The sequence below is a fragment of the Microcebus murinus genome, chromosome 21 (genome assembly GCF_040939455.1).
Source record: "Microcebus murinus isolate Inina chromosome 21, M.murinus_Inina_mat1.0, whole genome shotgun sequence".
In the NCBI taxonomy this organism is placed as follows: domain Eukaryota; kingdom Metazoa; phylum Chordata; class Mammalia; order Primates; family Cheirogaleidae; genus Microcebus; species Microcebus murinus.
Genome location: NC_134124.1, coordinates 4,035,165 through 4,052,457, shown reverse-complemented (window position 1 = coordinate 4,052,457; position 17,293 = coordinate 4,035,165). Strand labels below are relative to the sequence as shown.

General features: G+C 39.5%; 1 protein-coding gene across 1 annotated transcript in view; it reads right to left on the bottom strand.

The window, feature by feature from the left end:
* The window catches only part of CATSPER3 (cation channel sperm associated 3), a 36,591-nt gene extending 19,359 nt beyond the window's left edge, over window positions 1–17,232 (bottom strand). Inside the window, exons 1-2 of the mRNA XM_012762204.3 lie at window positions 12,319–17,232; window positions 8,245–8,398 (exon numbers count right to left, since the gene is read on the bottom strand). Of these exons, the coding sequence (XP_012617658.1) occupies window positions 8,245–8,398; window positions 12,319–12,419 (255 nt within the window). The 5' untranslated portion in view covers window positions 12,420–17,232. The remainder of the gene's footprint in view (window positions 1–8,244; window positions 8,399–12,318) is intronic.
* Window positions 17,233–17,293: the final 61 nt, after the last annotated feature.

Below are 17,293 nucleotides of genomic sequence, written 5' to 3'. Positions count from 1 at the left end.
GAAAGGACCTCACTCTATATAACCCAGGCTAGAGTGCAGTGGCCCAATCATAACTCACCACAGTCTGAAACTCCTGGGCTCAAGCGGTCCTCCCAGCTTGGCCTCCCAGAGTATTAGGATTACAGGTGTGAGCCACTGCACCTAGCCTCTTCTTTTCTAACGTGAGCATTTATAGGTATAAATTCCCATCTGAGCACTGCTTTTACTGCATCATATAAGTTCTGTTATATTGTATTCTCATTTTCATTCATTTAAAAATATTTCCTAATTTCCCTTATGATTTCTTCTCTGATCTATTGGTTAAGAGTGCGTTGTTTAATTTACTCATATTTGAAAAATGCCCAGTTTTCCTTGTCACTTATTTCTAGTTTCATTCTATTTTTGTCAGAGAAGATACTCTGTATGATTTCAATAATTTTTTTTTAATTTATTGAGATTTGTTTTATGGTCTAATATATGGTCTACCCTAGAGAACACTCCCTACATATTAAAGAAAAATTGTTTTATCTTCTTGATGAATTTACTGTTTTGTCATTTTAATGTCCTTCCTTATATTTTATAACAGTTTTTGCCTTAATGTCTATTTTGTCTGATATTACTATAGTCACCCTAGGATTCTTTCGGTTTCTATTAGCATGGAATAACTTTTTCCATAGTTTCACTTTAAACCTATTTGTATCTTTGGATCTAAAATAAATCTCTTATAGACAGTATATAGTTGGATTTTTAAAATCCTTTCTGCCAATCTCTACCTTTTAATTGGACAGTTTAATCCATTTACATCTAGAATAATTACCGGTAAAGGACACACTTCTCCCATTTTGATAATCGTTTTCCATATGTCATACTTTTTCCCTCAATTCTTCCCTTGCAGCTTTTTCGTGTAACTAACTGATCCTTTTGTAATGTACCAGTTGATTCCTTTCTCATTTCCTTTTCTGTATAGTTTTTGCTTGTTTTCTTACTGGTTATACTTGGTATTAAAAGGGTAAACTTAAACTTATAACAATCTATTTTTAATTAATACAACCTTAGCTTCAATAGTGGATAACAATTCTGCTCCTACATAGCTCCATCTGTCTCCTTTCAAGTTTCTGTTGTTGTACATTACTCTTTTATACATTTTGTACCATTAACTATAACACTGGTATTTCAAATCATATTTCAAAAGTTACAAACCAAAAATACAATAATAATGGCTTTTGTATTTATCTATGCAGTTGCTTTACTAGTGTTATTTCTTTCTATGGCTTCAAGTTACCGTCTTATTTCATTTCTACCCAAAGGACTACCTTTATCATTTCTTTTAGGGCAGGTCTACTAACAACAAATTCCCTCATTTTTGTTTATTTGAAATAATCTTAATTTCTTCCCTGTTGAAGGACACTTTTGCTGGATATAGAATTTCTAGTTGACAGTACTTTTCTCTCAGTATTTTAAACATGTCATTTCACTGCTTTCTGGCCTCCATAATTTCTGAGAAGAAATCAGCTATTAATTTTAATGAGGCTCCCTGTATGAGACAAATTATCTATCCCTTGCTGCCTTCAAGATTTTTTTTCTAATGTGGTTTTGACAGTTTGATTATAATGTCTCTTAGTGTGGATATTTTTATGAAATTTGTTAGAATTCTTAGATATGTATATTCATCTCTTTCATCAAACTTGGGATTTTTTTTTTTTTTTTGCCATTATTTCTTCAAATATTCTTTCTGCCTCATTCTTTTTTCTTTCCTTTTGGAACCTGTATTATGTGTATGTTTGGTGGTGTCCCACAGATCTCTTACACTGTTCATTCTTCTTCATTCTTTTTCCTTTCTGTTCCTCAGAAAGAATAAGTTCAATTGACCAAATGACCTGTCTTCAAGTTCACTCATTCTTTTTTTTTGAGACAGAGTCTCACTTTATTGCCCAGGCTAGAGTGCGTGCCATAGCATCAGCCTGGCTCGCAGCAACCTCAAACTCCTGGGCTCAAACAATCCTCCTGCCTCAGCCTCCCGAGTAGCTGGGACTACAGACATGCGCCACCATGCCCAGTTAATGTTTTCTATATATATTAGTTGGCCAATTGATTTCTTTCTATTTATAGTAGAGACAGGATCTCGCTCTTGCTCAGGCTGGTTTCAATCTCCTGACCTTGAGCAATGTGCCTGCCTCGGCCTCCCAGAGTGCTAGGATTACAAGTGTGAGCCTCCACACACAGCCAAGTTCACTCATTCTTCCACCTGCTCAACCCTGTTACTGGATCCCTCTAGTAAATATTTCATTTCAACTATTGTACTTTTCAGCCCCAGAATTTCTGTTTCGCTCCTTTTTATATTCTTTGTTAAGACATTGTTCTCTTGGCTTCCTTTTAGCTCTTTGTCCATGATTTCCTTGGGAGGGAGGGAGGGAGGGAAGGAGGGAGGGAGGGAGGCTTTTCTAGTCTCTTCAGATGGCTGTGTTGGGGTGCTCCTCCAATATTAATATTTACAACTCTACTTTAGTCTTTGCTTCCTGCTTGCACTGAGTCTAAAAAGCAGCTAGAGGTGAAAGAAAGCTTGGGATCTTCTCAGGTCTTTTCTAAGTATTTGTCCTATTCTGGGCAAGTGTGGCTTTCCGAATTCCTCCATATGCATAGGAGCTTCTCAATGCCCTAATTTACCAAAAACTTTCCCTTCCTGGCTTTCAGCATGTCCACTGTTTGCCTCAACTACATTTTTTTTCTTTTCTTTCTTTCTAATTTTTTTTTGCTCCAGGCAGCAGTAGATTGTTCATATGCCTTTCAATGTTTGTAAGAAATTCCTTCTGCATAGCCACCTTTCTGCCTTGAGAAGATTCCAAGTTAGGTAAAACAAACACAATCACCTTCCATCAGCCCTTCAAACAGCCCTCAGGTCAAAACAGACCAGCACACCTCTGTAAGAACAAGGTCTGCTCTCCTGCCTCAGGAACCAGGGACCAAGGTCCCACATTGGTAATGTGGGCTACTGTCTTCAAGATCATCACCGTTCTTGGAGGAAAGTGGGACAACAGCAAGTAAACATATATATATATATATATATATATATATATATATATACATATATATACATATATATATATGTATATAAATTTTTGTGTGTGTACATATAGTGTACATATATACACACACACATACAATGACAGTCTTATTTCTTCCTTTCCAGCCTGTACAAATTTATTTCTTTTTCTTGTTTTATTGCATTAGCCAAGACTTCCAGTATGATGTTAAATAGGAGTGGTGAAAATGTACATGCTTGCCTCTTTCCTGGTCTTAGCAGGAAAGCATCAAGTTTCTCACTATTACGTATGATGTTTGCTGTAGGTTTCTAATAGATTTTGTTTTGCTTTGTCTCTTAACTTTTGTTTTTAATTGACATATAATAATTATATATATATATATGGGGTACAGTATGATGTTTCAATACATATATGCAAGTGTAATGATCAAGTCAGGGTAATTAGCATATCCATAACCTCAAACGCGCGTCATTTCTCTGAGGTGATGACATTCACAATCCTCTCTGCTAGCTATTTTGACATACACAATACATACTGACTATATACTGTTGTATATAGTCACCCTACTGTGCAACAGAACACTGGAACTCTTTCCTCTTATCTAACTGCAACTTGGTACCTGTGGACCAATCTCTCTCCATTCCCTCCCCCTCCCCAGCCTCCAGTAACCATTTCACTCTCTACTTCCACTAGTCAACTGTTAGATTCTACATATGAGCGGGATTATACAGTGTTTGTCCTTCTGTACTTGGCTTATTTCACTTAATATAACACCCTCTAGGTTCATCCATGCTGCAAATGACAGGATTTCAATCTTTTTTTTTTTTCGTCTGAGTAGTATGTTATTGCGTGTATATATGCCACATTTTAAAAAACCACTCATCCCGTGATGAACACTCAGGTTGATTCCATATCTCGGCCACTGTGAATTGCAATAAACATGGGGGCGCAGATATCACCTCAACATACTGATTTCATTTCCTTTGGCTATATACCCAGTAGTGGGATTGTTGGGGCATATGGTAGTTTTATTTTTAATTTTTTGAGGAACCTCCATACTGTCGTCCATATGGCTATTCTAATTTACATTCCCAACAACAGTGTGTAAGAGTTCCCCTTTCTCCACAACCTCACCAGCATGTTTGTTTGTTGGTTGGTTGGTCTTTTTGATAAGCTTTCCTACCATTTTAAGTTTGTCTCTATCTTGATTCAGTGTTTGCTTGGTTGCTATAAACCTTTGGCTATTTTCCAGAGTTCCGGCAGTTTTTACTCCTTTTCTAGGTGTTTCTATAGAGAGACAAACCTTGGAGCTACCTACTCTGTCATTTTCACAGACATCACTCTTCTTTCATTTTTGAAGACTAGTTTTTCTAGATGTAGAATTCTTGATGAATAGTCAGTCTTTTTCTTTTAGCACTTTGAATATGACATCCCACTGCCTCCTAGCTGTCATAATTTCTGGTAAGAAATCAGCTGTTAACCTTATTAAGGATTCCTTTCATGAGATGAGTCACTTGTCTGTTACTGCTCTCAAATTCTCTATCTTTCAACAGTTTGATTGTGATGTGTATAGGTGTGGGTCTCCTACTTGTAGTTCATTGATCTTCCTGGATGTACAGATCAATGTCTTTCATCAAATCTGGGAAGTTTCTGGCCATTGTCTCTTCAAATATTCTCTCTGCCCTTGCTCTCATCTTTTTCTGGGACTCCCATTATATGCATGTTTGTGTGTTTGATGGTGTTTCACAGATCTCTGTTCATTTTTATTCATTCTTTTTTCTTTCTGTCCTCAGACTTGAGAATCTCAACTGACCTATCTAAATGTTCATTGATTCTCCCTTCTACTAGCTCAAATCCACTGTTGGGTTACTCTAGTGAGGTTTTCATTTTAATTATTGTACTTTTCAACTACGTAATTTCTATTTATCCCTTTTTAATCACTTATATCTTTTTATTAATATTCTTTATTTGGTGAGACAGTGTTCTCATATTTTCCTTTCATTCTTAGATGTGGTTTTCTTTAGTTCTTTGAACATATTTATAATACTGTTTTGTTTTATTTTGAGACAGTCTCACTCTGTCATCCCGGCTAGAGTGCAGTGGCATGATCACAGCTCACTGCAGCCTTGAACTCCCAAGCTCAAGCGATCTTCCTGGGTCAGCCTCCCAAGTAGCTAGGACTACAGAGAGGAGGCACCATGCTCAGGTAACTTTTGTTGTGGTGGTGGTTGTTGTAGAGACAGGGTGCCTCAAGCAATCCTCCCACCTTGGCCTCCCAAAATGCTAGGAATACAGGTGTGAGCCACCATATCGAGCCTATAATAGATGTCTTAAAGTCTTTGTCTTGTAATTCCAATAAATGGGCTTCCTCAAACACAATATTCATTTATTGCTTTTCTTCTTATATATGAGCCGTACACTCTTGCTTCTTGTCTCATGATTTGTTGTTACTGAAAACTGAACATTTTAAATAATATAGTGTTGCAACTCTAGAAATCATATACCTCCCTCTCCACAAGGTTTGTTGTTGCTGTTCTTTTTTCTTTTTTTCACAGTAATATTCATTATGTGCTATATTCTCTCCCTGTTAAATCACAATTAATATTAGCCCTACAAATAACTATACATGTAATGCTCATCACCAGTCCTAATGTTGGTGTTTCTTCTCTAGTCATTTTGGTTGACTGAAACTTACTCTTCAGTAGATTCCTAAGGAAGGACTCATGGGAACAAAATTCCCCAAGTTTTTTAATGTTTTTGACAGTTGGTACCCTTTATACTTGAAAGTCAGTTTTGCTGATTTAAAATTCTTGGTTCATATTTTCTTTGCCAAAATATCTTAAATATGTTACTCCATTTTCTTCAGGGACAAAGCATTACCATAGCAAAGTCTGATGACAATTCATTTTCTTCTCCTTATAAGCCACACAGTTTGACACTTAGTTTCCATCACTCCTCTTTCCTTTAAAGTCTAATAACTTTACTAGAATATGTTTTGGTGTTTGTTCTAAGCCCAATATAGTCTCAGATTGAAAGTCCAACATGTACACCTCCAACATGTAGTTTTAAATCTTTTATTTCAGGTAATTTTTTTAGATTGTAGATTTTAGTGTTTGCTCTGCTCCTTAGCTTTGTTTTTGTTTTGTTTCAAATTCAAGGGCTCCTATTATCCTTATACTGGATCTCTTCCCATCTTCAGTGTTTATCATTTTTTCCTAAATCCTTTTTCTCTATTTCTTATTGATCTGAAAAATTTTCTCTATTTAATCCTATATTCTCATAAGCTATTATCTGTCTAGTTTAGTCTTCATTTTTGAAACTTTTCTTTTATTTCTAATTCTTTTTTTGAGACAGAGTCTCGCTTTGTTGCCCAGGCTAGAGTGAGTGTCATGACAGCAGCCTAGCTCACAGCAACCTCAAACTCCTGGGCTCAATTGATCCTACTGCCTCAGCCTCCCGAGTAGCTGGGACTACAGGCAAGCACCACCATGCCGAGCTGATTTTTTCTATATATATTAGTTGGCCAATTAATTTCTTTCTATTTATAGTAGAGACGGGGTCTCGCTCTTGCTCAGGTTGGTTTCGAACTCCTGACCTCAAGCAATCTGCCCGCCTCGGCCTCCCAGAGTGCTAGGATTATAGGCATGAGCCATCACACCTGGCCTTTTATTTCTAATTCTTTCCTGAGTTTTGTCACTTCATTTCTATTCTTTTCTATCCTGTATCATTTTCTTAAACATTTACCTTGTGTTAAGATCATATGCTTTAAAATCGTATGCTACAGTTTTTATCTACTGTGTGGGCATGTCTTTGTAGTAGGCTTTCATTCTCTACAGGTTGAGTATCCCCTACCTGAAATGCTTGGGACTACAAGTATTCCAGATTTCGAATCTTTTCAGACTTTGGAATATTGGCACTATCCTTACCAAATGAGCGTCCCAACTCTGAAAATCTGAAATTCAATATGCTCCAATGAGTATTTCATTTTAGTATCATGTCAGTGTTCAAAAAGTTTCAAATTTGGTAGCATTTCAGATTTCAGATTAGAGATGCTCAACCTATATAAGGATATTATTCTTATTCTCTTTTTTCTTATAGTAATTTTGTATTATAGGATTTTGTAAAAAGGATTTGACCTCAATCCTTTTTTGTTGCACTTTTTAATGTAAAATTAGTTTTCCTGAATTTTCAGAAGATGTGGTTCTAACTTTACTGAGCTCTTTCTTCTGTTTTTGTGTTGTGTTTTAAAATGTGGTAGCAGCTAGATGTGGTGGCTCATGCCTGTAATTCCAGCACTTTGGGAGGCTGAGGTGAGAAGACTTCTTGAGGCCAGGTGTTCAAGACCAGCCTAGGCAACAGCAAGACCCTATCTCTACAACAAAGTTAAAAATTAGCTGGATGTGGTGGCACACACCTGTAGTCCCAGCTACTCAGGAGGCTGAGGCAGGAGGATCACTTGAGCCTAGGAGTTTGAGGCTGCAGCGAGCTATGATGATGCTACTGTACTCTAGCCTGGGCAACAAAATCAAGACCCTATCCCCCCAAAATAAAAAATAAATGTGCTAGCTTGATGTTTGAGGTTTCCTGATTCTGTTCCCTTTCCCTAATTTCATCTGAACCTTCTCTCTCCCTTAATCTCTATGTCTCTAATCTGCTCAATTTCTATTCAATTTCCAACATTTCTTGTACGTGTGAGATCCTGTCTTTAAGGACAGCTCTGACCGATCAGTTTTGAAAGCTCATGGTGTCTGGACTGTTCTGGCCCCTTCAAAATTACCAGGAACCTCTTGCTATGACCCAGTACTGGATTAGACAACACCCTTCCTGATATCAAATGCTGTTCTCACATCAGCCCATCACATTTTCTAATGAATACTTAATGGCTTCCCTCTGTTTCCTCCCTCACAGAGGCTAGTACTATGCAGTTCTTGTGGCTTATAGTGAAGAAATCTTGTTAACTAGTTTTATTGTCAATGCCGCCCAGGGGTTCTTGGCTTTACTATCTAGTTGCTCTGTCTGTTTTTAAGAGGGGACACTCAGGGAGATTTAAAAACTATGTCACCACAGCTGCTCCTACCACCATTCTCACAGATTTTAGAGCGTATTTTAAAGGTTCTTAGAATTTCTAGAGAAAATTTCTTGAGACAAAATGTCTTAAAAATCTTACATTTCCAGAAATAAAACAAGTAAAATAGAAGAAAAGGGATCCCTTTTGTCTGCTTACCTCCAAAAGTTTGAACAAGCGGTATCTTAGATTGTAACTGGTCCACATGACCATGAAAAAGGCATTCAGTGAGATGGAGCTAATCATAACCAACTGAAAGAGACGACTCATTATGAATTTCTTCACAAATGCCCGAAACTCATCATCTTTCCTCCTGTCAAAAAGTCGAATAAGATGGATGGTTATGTTATAACAGGGCTAGATCCCCACATGGTGCACACCTTTTTGTATGGACAAGGATCTGCTTTCCCTCTTCAGGGAATATAACTTTACATATACTTTTAAGTAGCAATGAAATGTTGAATAATTTGGTTGTTTCATTCTCATAAAAAAAAAAAAAAAGAAAAAAAATGGTGCACAATGACCACTGAAATATGCATGATGATCACCAATAGTCTGTCCCCACTCAGTTACTCAGTTCCCTCTTCCTGGACCTCTGAAAAAGAATAGTTACCACTCCTCAAGCAAAACAAAGTGTCGTCTTCATTTACTCATTTGACAAATCTTTATTTAGGGACAACCACATGTCAGGCACAGGGACACAACATGAGCAAAACTAAATAAATATTGCCAGTCTACTAGGAAAAACTGGTAATAATCAAAGAATCACCCATACACATGCTTACAAATCAATGATTAAAAACTGAACACCTTAAGAGAAAATGGGCACATAATCAACTCATGAAATAAATAAAAAAGGCCAATTAACCTCCCCCAAAATATTCAGTAGTGATACTAATCAGGGAGATGCAAAGGAAAGCCATTATTTTTGTTTTTAAAGTCAGCAAAGCGAGAAACATGATAATATTTAATGCAGGCAACAGTGTAGAATGAGGCATGCCCATAAATTGCCAGAGGAATGTAAACTGACCAACTTCTCTGAGAAGCCTTAGAACCATTCATATCCTCTGCCCCCACCAATCTATTAATATTCCAAGAGACTATAACCCGGAATACAGACAGTGACTGTGGCTAAAGATGTTTATCCCCATAGTACTTATAGGACTAGTTAAATAAATTATGGCATATCCATCTCATGAAATATAGAGATTAAAATATCTCTATGAATTTTTCATGATCTAGAAAAATGTTTATGACCCACTGGATAGCAAAACACAAAAACAAGATACAAAAGTCTCTGCTCAAAGTTATCTCACCTATGCAAAAAATAGGTTGAAAAATTCAGCAGGAAATATGGTAAGATGTCGACAGTGTCTGCCTACAGATGATGAGCTTATTTATCTGTGCTTCGCAATTGTCCTCAAAGAGTATGTATTATTTCCCCCCCCCATTTGTTATAAGTAACAAATGAACACATTCTCGTAACAGTAAAAAAAATATAGAATGTATATACTTTCCTAATCTATAAAAACCAGATATGAAATTTTCATTAGCTGATTTGAGATGGTGATTATTACCCAAATAAAGTCTTCAAATTGTCTAACACAGTAGCTAATAGAAAAGGACAAAACTGGCTGGGCACAGTGGCTCACACCTGTAACCCCAGTACTTTGGACTGCTAAAGCAGGAAGATCAGGAGTTTGAAACCAGTCTGCAAGACATAATAAGACCCTGCCCTATCTATAAAAATTAAAAAATTAGCCAGGCATGGTGGTACACAATTATAGTCCCTGCAGCGTGGAAGGATCACTTGAGCCCAGGAGTTTGAGGTTACAGTGAGCTATGATGAGGCCATGCACTCCAGCCTGGGTGACAGACTGAGACCCTGTTGGAAAGGGAAGGGAAGTGAAGGGGAGGAAAAGGAGGGGAGGGTAAGGAAAGGAAGGGGAGCAAAGGAAAGGACAAAACTGAGTCAAACCTGGAAGTCTTGGCTACAGCAATCAGACAGGAAAATGGAATCAAAGGTATCCAAATAGGGGCAGAAGAGATCAAACTTTCACTGTTTGCTGATGATATGATATTGTATCTAGAAAACCCCAAGGATTCAACCAAGAAACTCCTGGAACTGATCAATGAATTTAGTAAAGTCTCAGGATACAAAATCAATACACAGAAATCAGAGGCATTCATATACGCCAACAACAATCTCATTGAGAACCAAATCAAAGACTCAATTCCCTTCACAATAGCAACAAAGAAATTAAAGTACCTAGGAATATACTTAACCAAGGACGTAAAAGACCTCTACAGGGAGAACTATGAAACACTGAGGAAGGAAATAGCGGAGGATGTAAACAGATGGAAATCCATACCATGCTCATGGATCGGCAGACTCAATATCATCAAAATGTCTATACTACCCAAACTGATCTACAGATTCAATGCAATACCTATTAAAATCCCATCATCATTCTTCACAGATATAGAAAAAATAATTTTACGCTTCCTATGGAACCAAAGAAGACCCCGAATATCAAGAGCAATTCTAGGCAACAAAAACAAAATGGGAGGCATTAATATGCCAGATATCAAACTATACTACAAAGCTGTAGTAATTAAAACAATATGGTATTGGCACAAAAATAGGAATATTGACCAGTGGAACAGATGTGAGAATCCTGATATAAAACCATCCTCATATAGCCATCTAATCTTTGACAAAGCAGACAAAAACATACGCTGGGGAAAAGAATCCCTCTTCAATAAATGGTGCTGGGAAAACTGGATAGCCACCTGTAGAAGGCTAAAACAGGACCCACACCTTTCACCTCTCACAAAAACCAACTCACGCTGGATAACAGACTTAAACCTAAGGTATGAAACTATTAGAACTCTAGAGGAAAAAGTTGGAAACACTCTCCTAGACATCGGCCTGGGCAAAGAGTTTATGAAGAAGTCCCCAAAGGCAATCACAGCAGCAACAAAAATAAATAAATGGGACATGATCAAACTACAAAGCTTCTGCACAGCCAAAGAAATAGTCATGAAAGTAAACAGACAACCTACAGAATGGGAGAAAATTTTTGCATCCTATGCATCCAATAAGGGACTGATAACTAGAATATATTTAGAACTCACGAAAATTAGGGAAAAAAAATCAAATAACCCCATTAAAAAGTGGGCAAAGGACTTGAACAGAAACTTTTCTAAAGACGACAGAAGAATGGCCCACAAACATATGAAGAAATGCTCAACATCTCTAATCATCTGGGAAATGCAAATCAAAACCACAATGAGATATCACTTAACCCCAGTGAGAATGGCCTTTATCAAACAATCTCCAAACAATAAATGCTGGCGTGGTTTCGGAGAGAGAGGAATACTCCTGCACTGCTGGTGGGACTGCAGACTAGTTCAACCTCTGTGGAAAGCAATATGGAGATACCTTAAAGCGATACAAGTGAATCTACCATTTGATCCAGCAATCCCATTGCCGGGCATCTACCCAAATGATCCAATGACACTCTACAAAAAAGACACCTGCACTCGAATGTTTATAGCAGCACAATTCATAATTGCAAGGCTCTGGAAACAGCCCAAGTGCCCATCAATCCAAGAATGGATTAATAAAATGTGGTATATGTATACCACGGAGTACTATTCAGCTCTAAGAAACAATGGTGAAATAGCACATCTTATATTTTCCTGGTTAGAGCTGGAACCCATACTACTAAGTGAAGTATCCCAAGAATGGAAAAACAAGCACCAGATATATTCTCCAGCAAACTGGTATTAACTGAGTAGCACCTAAGTGGACACATAGGTACTACAGTAATAGGGTATTGGGCAGGTGGGAGGGGGGCGGGTATATACATACATAATGAGTGAGATGTGCACCATCTGGGGGATGGTCAGGATGGAGACTCAGACTTTTGGGGGGAGGGCGGGAAATGGGCATTTATTGAAACCTTAAAATCTGTACCCCCATAATATGCTGAAATAAAAAAAAAATTAATTAAAAAAAAAAAAAAAACTGAGTCAAACCATCTACAGTTGAAGTAACAGTATGCCAACCTCACCAAGAGAAGAAACCAGATTTATCAAGGACATGCACCCCAATCTGGGAAGCAGTTTAGAGTATCTGAGGGAAGAGGCTAAGAGAACACTGATACCCTGTCCCCACACTTCCAACTGTACATTTCTTAACAAGCAATGGAGATAGACAATATTTACTTAAAGTTTCTGCATCTCACACAGCAATCCGCCGGCTTAGCATCAAGCAGTGAACTAAGAACAATTTTCAAGTGGTTCTGGCATGATGAGCCTTGAGACATTTTCCAAATTTTCAATTTTTATTCCTCGCTTTTATCATTCAACAGAAAACCTCTACATAGGGATTTCCTCGGCATCTGAATTCCCAGAGGCAGCAGAGAAGCATCCGCGAAGGGAATCCTTGCTTTATGAGGTCACTCTCGGGCATTCCAGTACATTACTAGCCTACCAGCCCCTCAAGGCGAGCTCCCCAGCATGTCCACCAGCGGACCCTCTCTTGCCAAGGAGACTGTGAGGGCCTCAGTTCAGCAAAAAGGTTATGAGCACCCAGCAATCATGAGGCTCTGGGCTAAAGCTGGGAGTCATTAGAGGTAGGCCAAAGACACCCTCCCTTCTTCAAGAAGTGTCTCATCTGATAAACAAAGGCCCTTAATGATGTGTTAGAAAAAGTTAAGTCATACAAGGGGGAAAAGCAAAGTTCTCCCGGCATCCTAAGAGTGAGAGAACACATCCAGAGCAGAGCACTGGAAACACTTTGAAGGACAAAGGAAAGATTTTAATGGGTTTGAATGGGTTTGGGGCTAGAACAAAACAGGAAGAGCACAGAAGGTAACATGTCCGGCAGTGGCTAACAGCAGGCATGGAGTGTGCGCACATAAACCACCTAAATACAATGTTTGGGGTGAGCCTGTGGGATAGACATGTTTTAAGTACAAGAGCAACAGAGATTTTTGCTCTGTTTAACTCTTGGAATTACTGCATTCTCACTCACCTTCTCCTAATTGCTTTGGCTTTCAAGGCAAATCAAGACAGAGGGATCTGGGTAGTCCTGTGTTACATGTTTAGTGCCTAAATCAGAAAATTTCCTGAAAACCTAAGTTCTTGAGTTGTAAGAAAAGAATGTAACCACCCCATCACCTCTGCTGTCCCTGGTATTCTAAAACAAGTGGATTCATGACCATTCCCTGTAGGAAAATACTCTTGTGGGCAACCAATATACAGAGCTGGGAAATATTTACTCATTTTCTCCATTTAAAATCATCAACAGCAAAACTTTAAGAATCACTATGATTAATGGCCCAGAGATTCAAACTCTGCCCCCATCTTCTCCCCCTTGGTGCTCTCCCCCATGGGTCAGCTCCTCCTGTCACTCTGACTGCCCCTTTTGGTCATAAGTCCCCTAATGCCTCTGGGGCTCCTGCCCAATGTCCATCCACAGTGGCCCCCGGGGGTAGCTGCTCCCAGAGAGCCTGAATCAGTTCTGTTTCCACCTGTCCCAATATGTCACTGTGCCTCATGCCCTGGGGCACAGGAGCCCCCAGCAATCGTGTGCTACACGAATACACAGATTAATGGCATTAGGGATCCCTGTGCTCTCTCAGACCGCTGGGCAGAGTGGCACTCATCTCCAGGAACCACCACTGGCATGCTTCTGTGCCTTCTCTCTTTATTCATTTATTTTTTTAAGTTCTTCATTGCCAGCAACGTGTGCTCCCTCTTTAAGCACCAAAGCATACTTTCAGGGAAAAACAGAGGAGATTAAAAACATAGAGAATTCTTCCACAATGCTTGGAGGGGCGAGGAAAGCCAGCCAGCTGAAAACAGCAGAGAAGAGCCCAGTTGTTCTCAGCATTCAACGTCGGCACAGCCAACCACAGCTGCTTCTAAAGTCACGGAGGAAAACACTCAGCCTGGAAATGAAACTGCAGCTGAGTGAGTAGAAAGCAACAGGAAGTCAGGGGTGACAAGCTTATCCAGGGCCCACTGAAATCATTTATAACGTCCAGTTGACAGGTGGGCAGGACAGCCATCCCGGGATGGGAAGCCAGCGTCTCCTCTGTGAGCAGCGGCTCGCGCTCTACCTAACCTGCGCAGCACCGCCCGGCCAGACAGCAGGGGAGTCAGCCGCCAGCAGGCGTGGCGGCCTGGTGACTCTCACACCTTCTGGACAGGGCCATCCTTCACTAGTCCCCGAGTAACTAACACCGAAACACAAAGCCCACTTGCTACAGCCAAACCCTGTTACAGCTCTTGATGTTTCACAGAAACTTTTATGAAACTGAAAGTGACAAAGCTCAACGAGTATACTTTCGAATGCCAGATTAGGAAGCATGCAGACTGCTTCATCCTAACACTAGCAGTGGTCCAATAGTTCAGTACGTTGGTGGAGGTCACGCCTGTACTGCGTCCAAATACAACATACATGCTGCCGCTTTCTGCCTACAGCAAAGACATAGAGAACCATGCTTATTCTATGGATCCGAAGATTTCCTAAATCTCATCAATGTCGGAAATTAGCCATTGTTTTCAGAATTTCCATTAACATTGTTTGAGAAAAGGACACTGTCAAACATATTGGCCCTGGTTTTCTATCTGTGGAGGTCATGCAAGGGGTCATAGGTCATGTCTATTTAACTTTTTCTACTCCAGTGATTGTTTCAAACGAAAATGGAGGGAAACCGAAGCTCACCACATTAGAGCAACACGGGCATCATGCAAAGATGTGGAACAGACGGGAACTTGGCAGCCTCTGACTTTGACAATGTCTCTTTCAAGTTGAAATGTGAGTTACTTAAAGCAAGCCTGGGGATTCATTCTGTCAGAATTTACCACCATGAGTATTTCCATAGACTTCTTTTTATTTTTGAGACAGCCTTGCTTTGTTGCCCAGGCTAGAATGAGTGGCATCAGCCTAGCTCACAGCAACCTCAAACTCCTGGGCTCAAGTGATCCTCCTGCCTCAGCCTCCTGAGTAGCTGGGACTACAGGCATGCGCCACTATGCCCGGCTGATTTTTTTCTCTATATATATTAGTTGGCTAATGAATTTCTTTCTATTTTAGTAGAGACGGGGGTCTTACTCTTGCTCAGGACAGTTTCGAACTTCTGACCTTCAGCAATCCGCCCGCCTCAGCCTCCCAGAGTGCTAGGATTACAGGCGTGAGCCACTGCGCCCGGCCTTCCATACACTTCTGACATGGGATCTTTGATTCTCTAAACTAAAGCTTACAAGCTCCAGCAGGTGCAACAGCCCTTAACATGAACCTTACATGAAACCCTCGTGTTGATGACAATTAACTGCATTCTCAGGTCTTTACCACTGGCATTATGAGCTATATCCTGCCTTCTCCATGTGCTCTGTGTGGTGTGAGTTCACACAGCCGTCAGGTTTAGCCTCTCAGACTCACGTTCTAAAGACGGGAAAGGGGTCCATTCAGGGTGTGGGGAAACGAGCTACATAACACCACAATGGAGCAAACAAACTAATCCAGAAGGTAGAATGTTTTTTCAGTACAACTGACCTGGTTTTGACAATAAATCAATTACACAGGGAAAGAGGAGAAAGGAGGGGAGCTTGCTCCAGGTTCAGAGAGAAGAAAGAGACACAACAACCAGACGTAACTCGTGGACTTCATATGGGTCCTGATTAGAACCAAATTACTGTCCAAAGACATTCCTGACCTTCAGGACAATTTCATTTTGCCTGAGTAGTAGGTGGCACCAAGGAATCATGGTCTATTTTGTCAGGTATGATAACAACATTGTAGTTTATACAAGAAAATGACCATATTTTCTAGAGATACTTACAGAAAGTTATAAGGGCGAAATGATATACTATCCAGGATTTGCTTTCAAATACTTCAGCAAAGAAAAAGGAAACGGCATTACATGAAGCTACTGGGGCAAAATATTTGCAATCGTTGTATCTGAGTGATCAGTATGTAAGGGTCCAATGTACTACTCACTCTACTTTTGAATATGTTTAAAATGTTTCATGTTTAAAAAAACTCATGTAAAAAAATTGAAGCATGGAACTAAAAACCTTTGGTGATAAAACGTATAAAAGTTTCCATCTATAATAAAAGACACAGTTTATAAAAACACAGAGCTTTTCCTTTTCCTTTGGAAAAATTCTAAAAAACAGAGGTTCTAGTGCTAAGCTCTGGCTCCCCGACAGCCACAGAGCCTGAGCGGCTCTCCCTTCTCTTCCCTCCCTGCTCCCTCCACGCCCACAAGGTAAATGACCATATCTGCCTCTCCCTGGCCCACAGCACCAGCCAGGAACTGGCTTCAGAGAGCTCAGCCTCTCTGGCATGTCCCCATAGGATTTCTCAGGTTTGGGATGGGGGCGAGTTGGGGAGGGGAATGTTGGTTCATTGTAATATAGAGTGATTTTTCTGGCCTCTAAATTGAGGTGGTTACAAAGATGATCCCTGTTAAATCTCACTGCCATGATGTTTCCAGGGACTAATACATGCTCCTTGGATAAATATATATGCTCTTTCAATCTGTGTCATAGTCTCATTAGTAAGTACATTCCTGAGTTCCTTCAAAACACATTGTTATTGCCATCTTTAAATAATAGGGTACCTTTTATGCCTATCAGTATCATATGGAGCAAGTAGAGCTCATTATTGGATAATACCCAAGTAGCTTCTAGCCTCGGTGACTGCAGACCTTCAGTACAGGGGTCACAACATGCAAATGATGAAAAAACGTGACCCTTAGGTCCTCCTCAACTCAGCAAGTCAAATAATGACCTAGCAAGTTGGTGACTGTGACGGTGAATCCTTGTATTGCCACACCTCCTGGACACCATGGGCAAGACGTCCTCTTCCTTTGACTCCCTGTCCAAAAAGTAAAGACAAAACAGACCAAGATAGCTCATCTAATTTTTGTGACTTTAACAATCTGATGACTTATGTAGTAAGAGCAGCTACTATCCAAATCAACTTTAGTGTCATAAGAATTGTTATACGAGGTTAAAACCCATTATCTGCAGAGTTCCTAATTCTTTTTCCACCTTACAACTATTCTCTAATACCTTACAACAATGCATTTGTAAAGTCACCATAATTGTTTAAATTTCTGAATTACAAAATGTGTGAATACTCCCCCATCCCAACTTCTAGTTTTTGAGAATGACATTTCTCTTT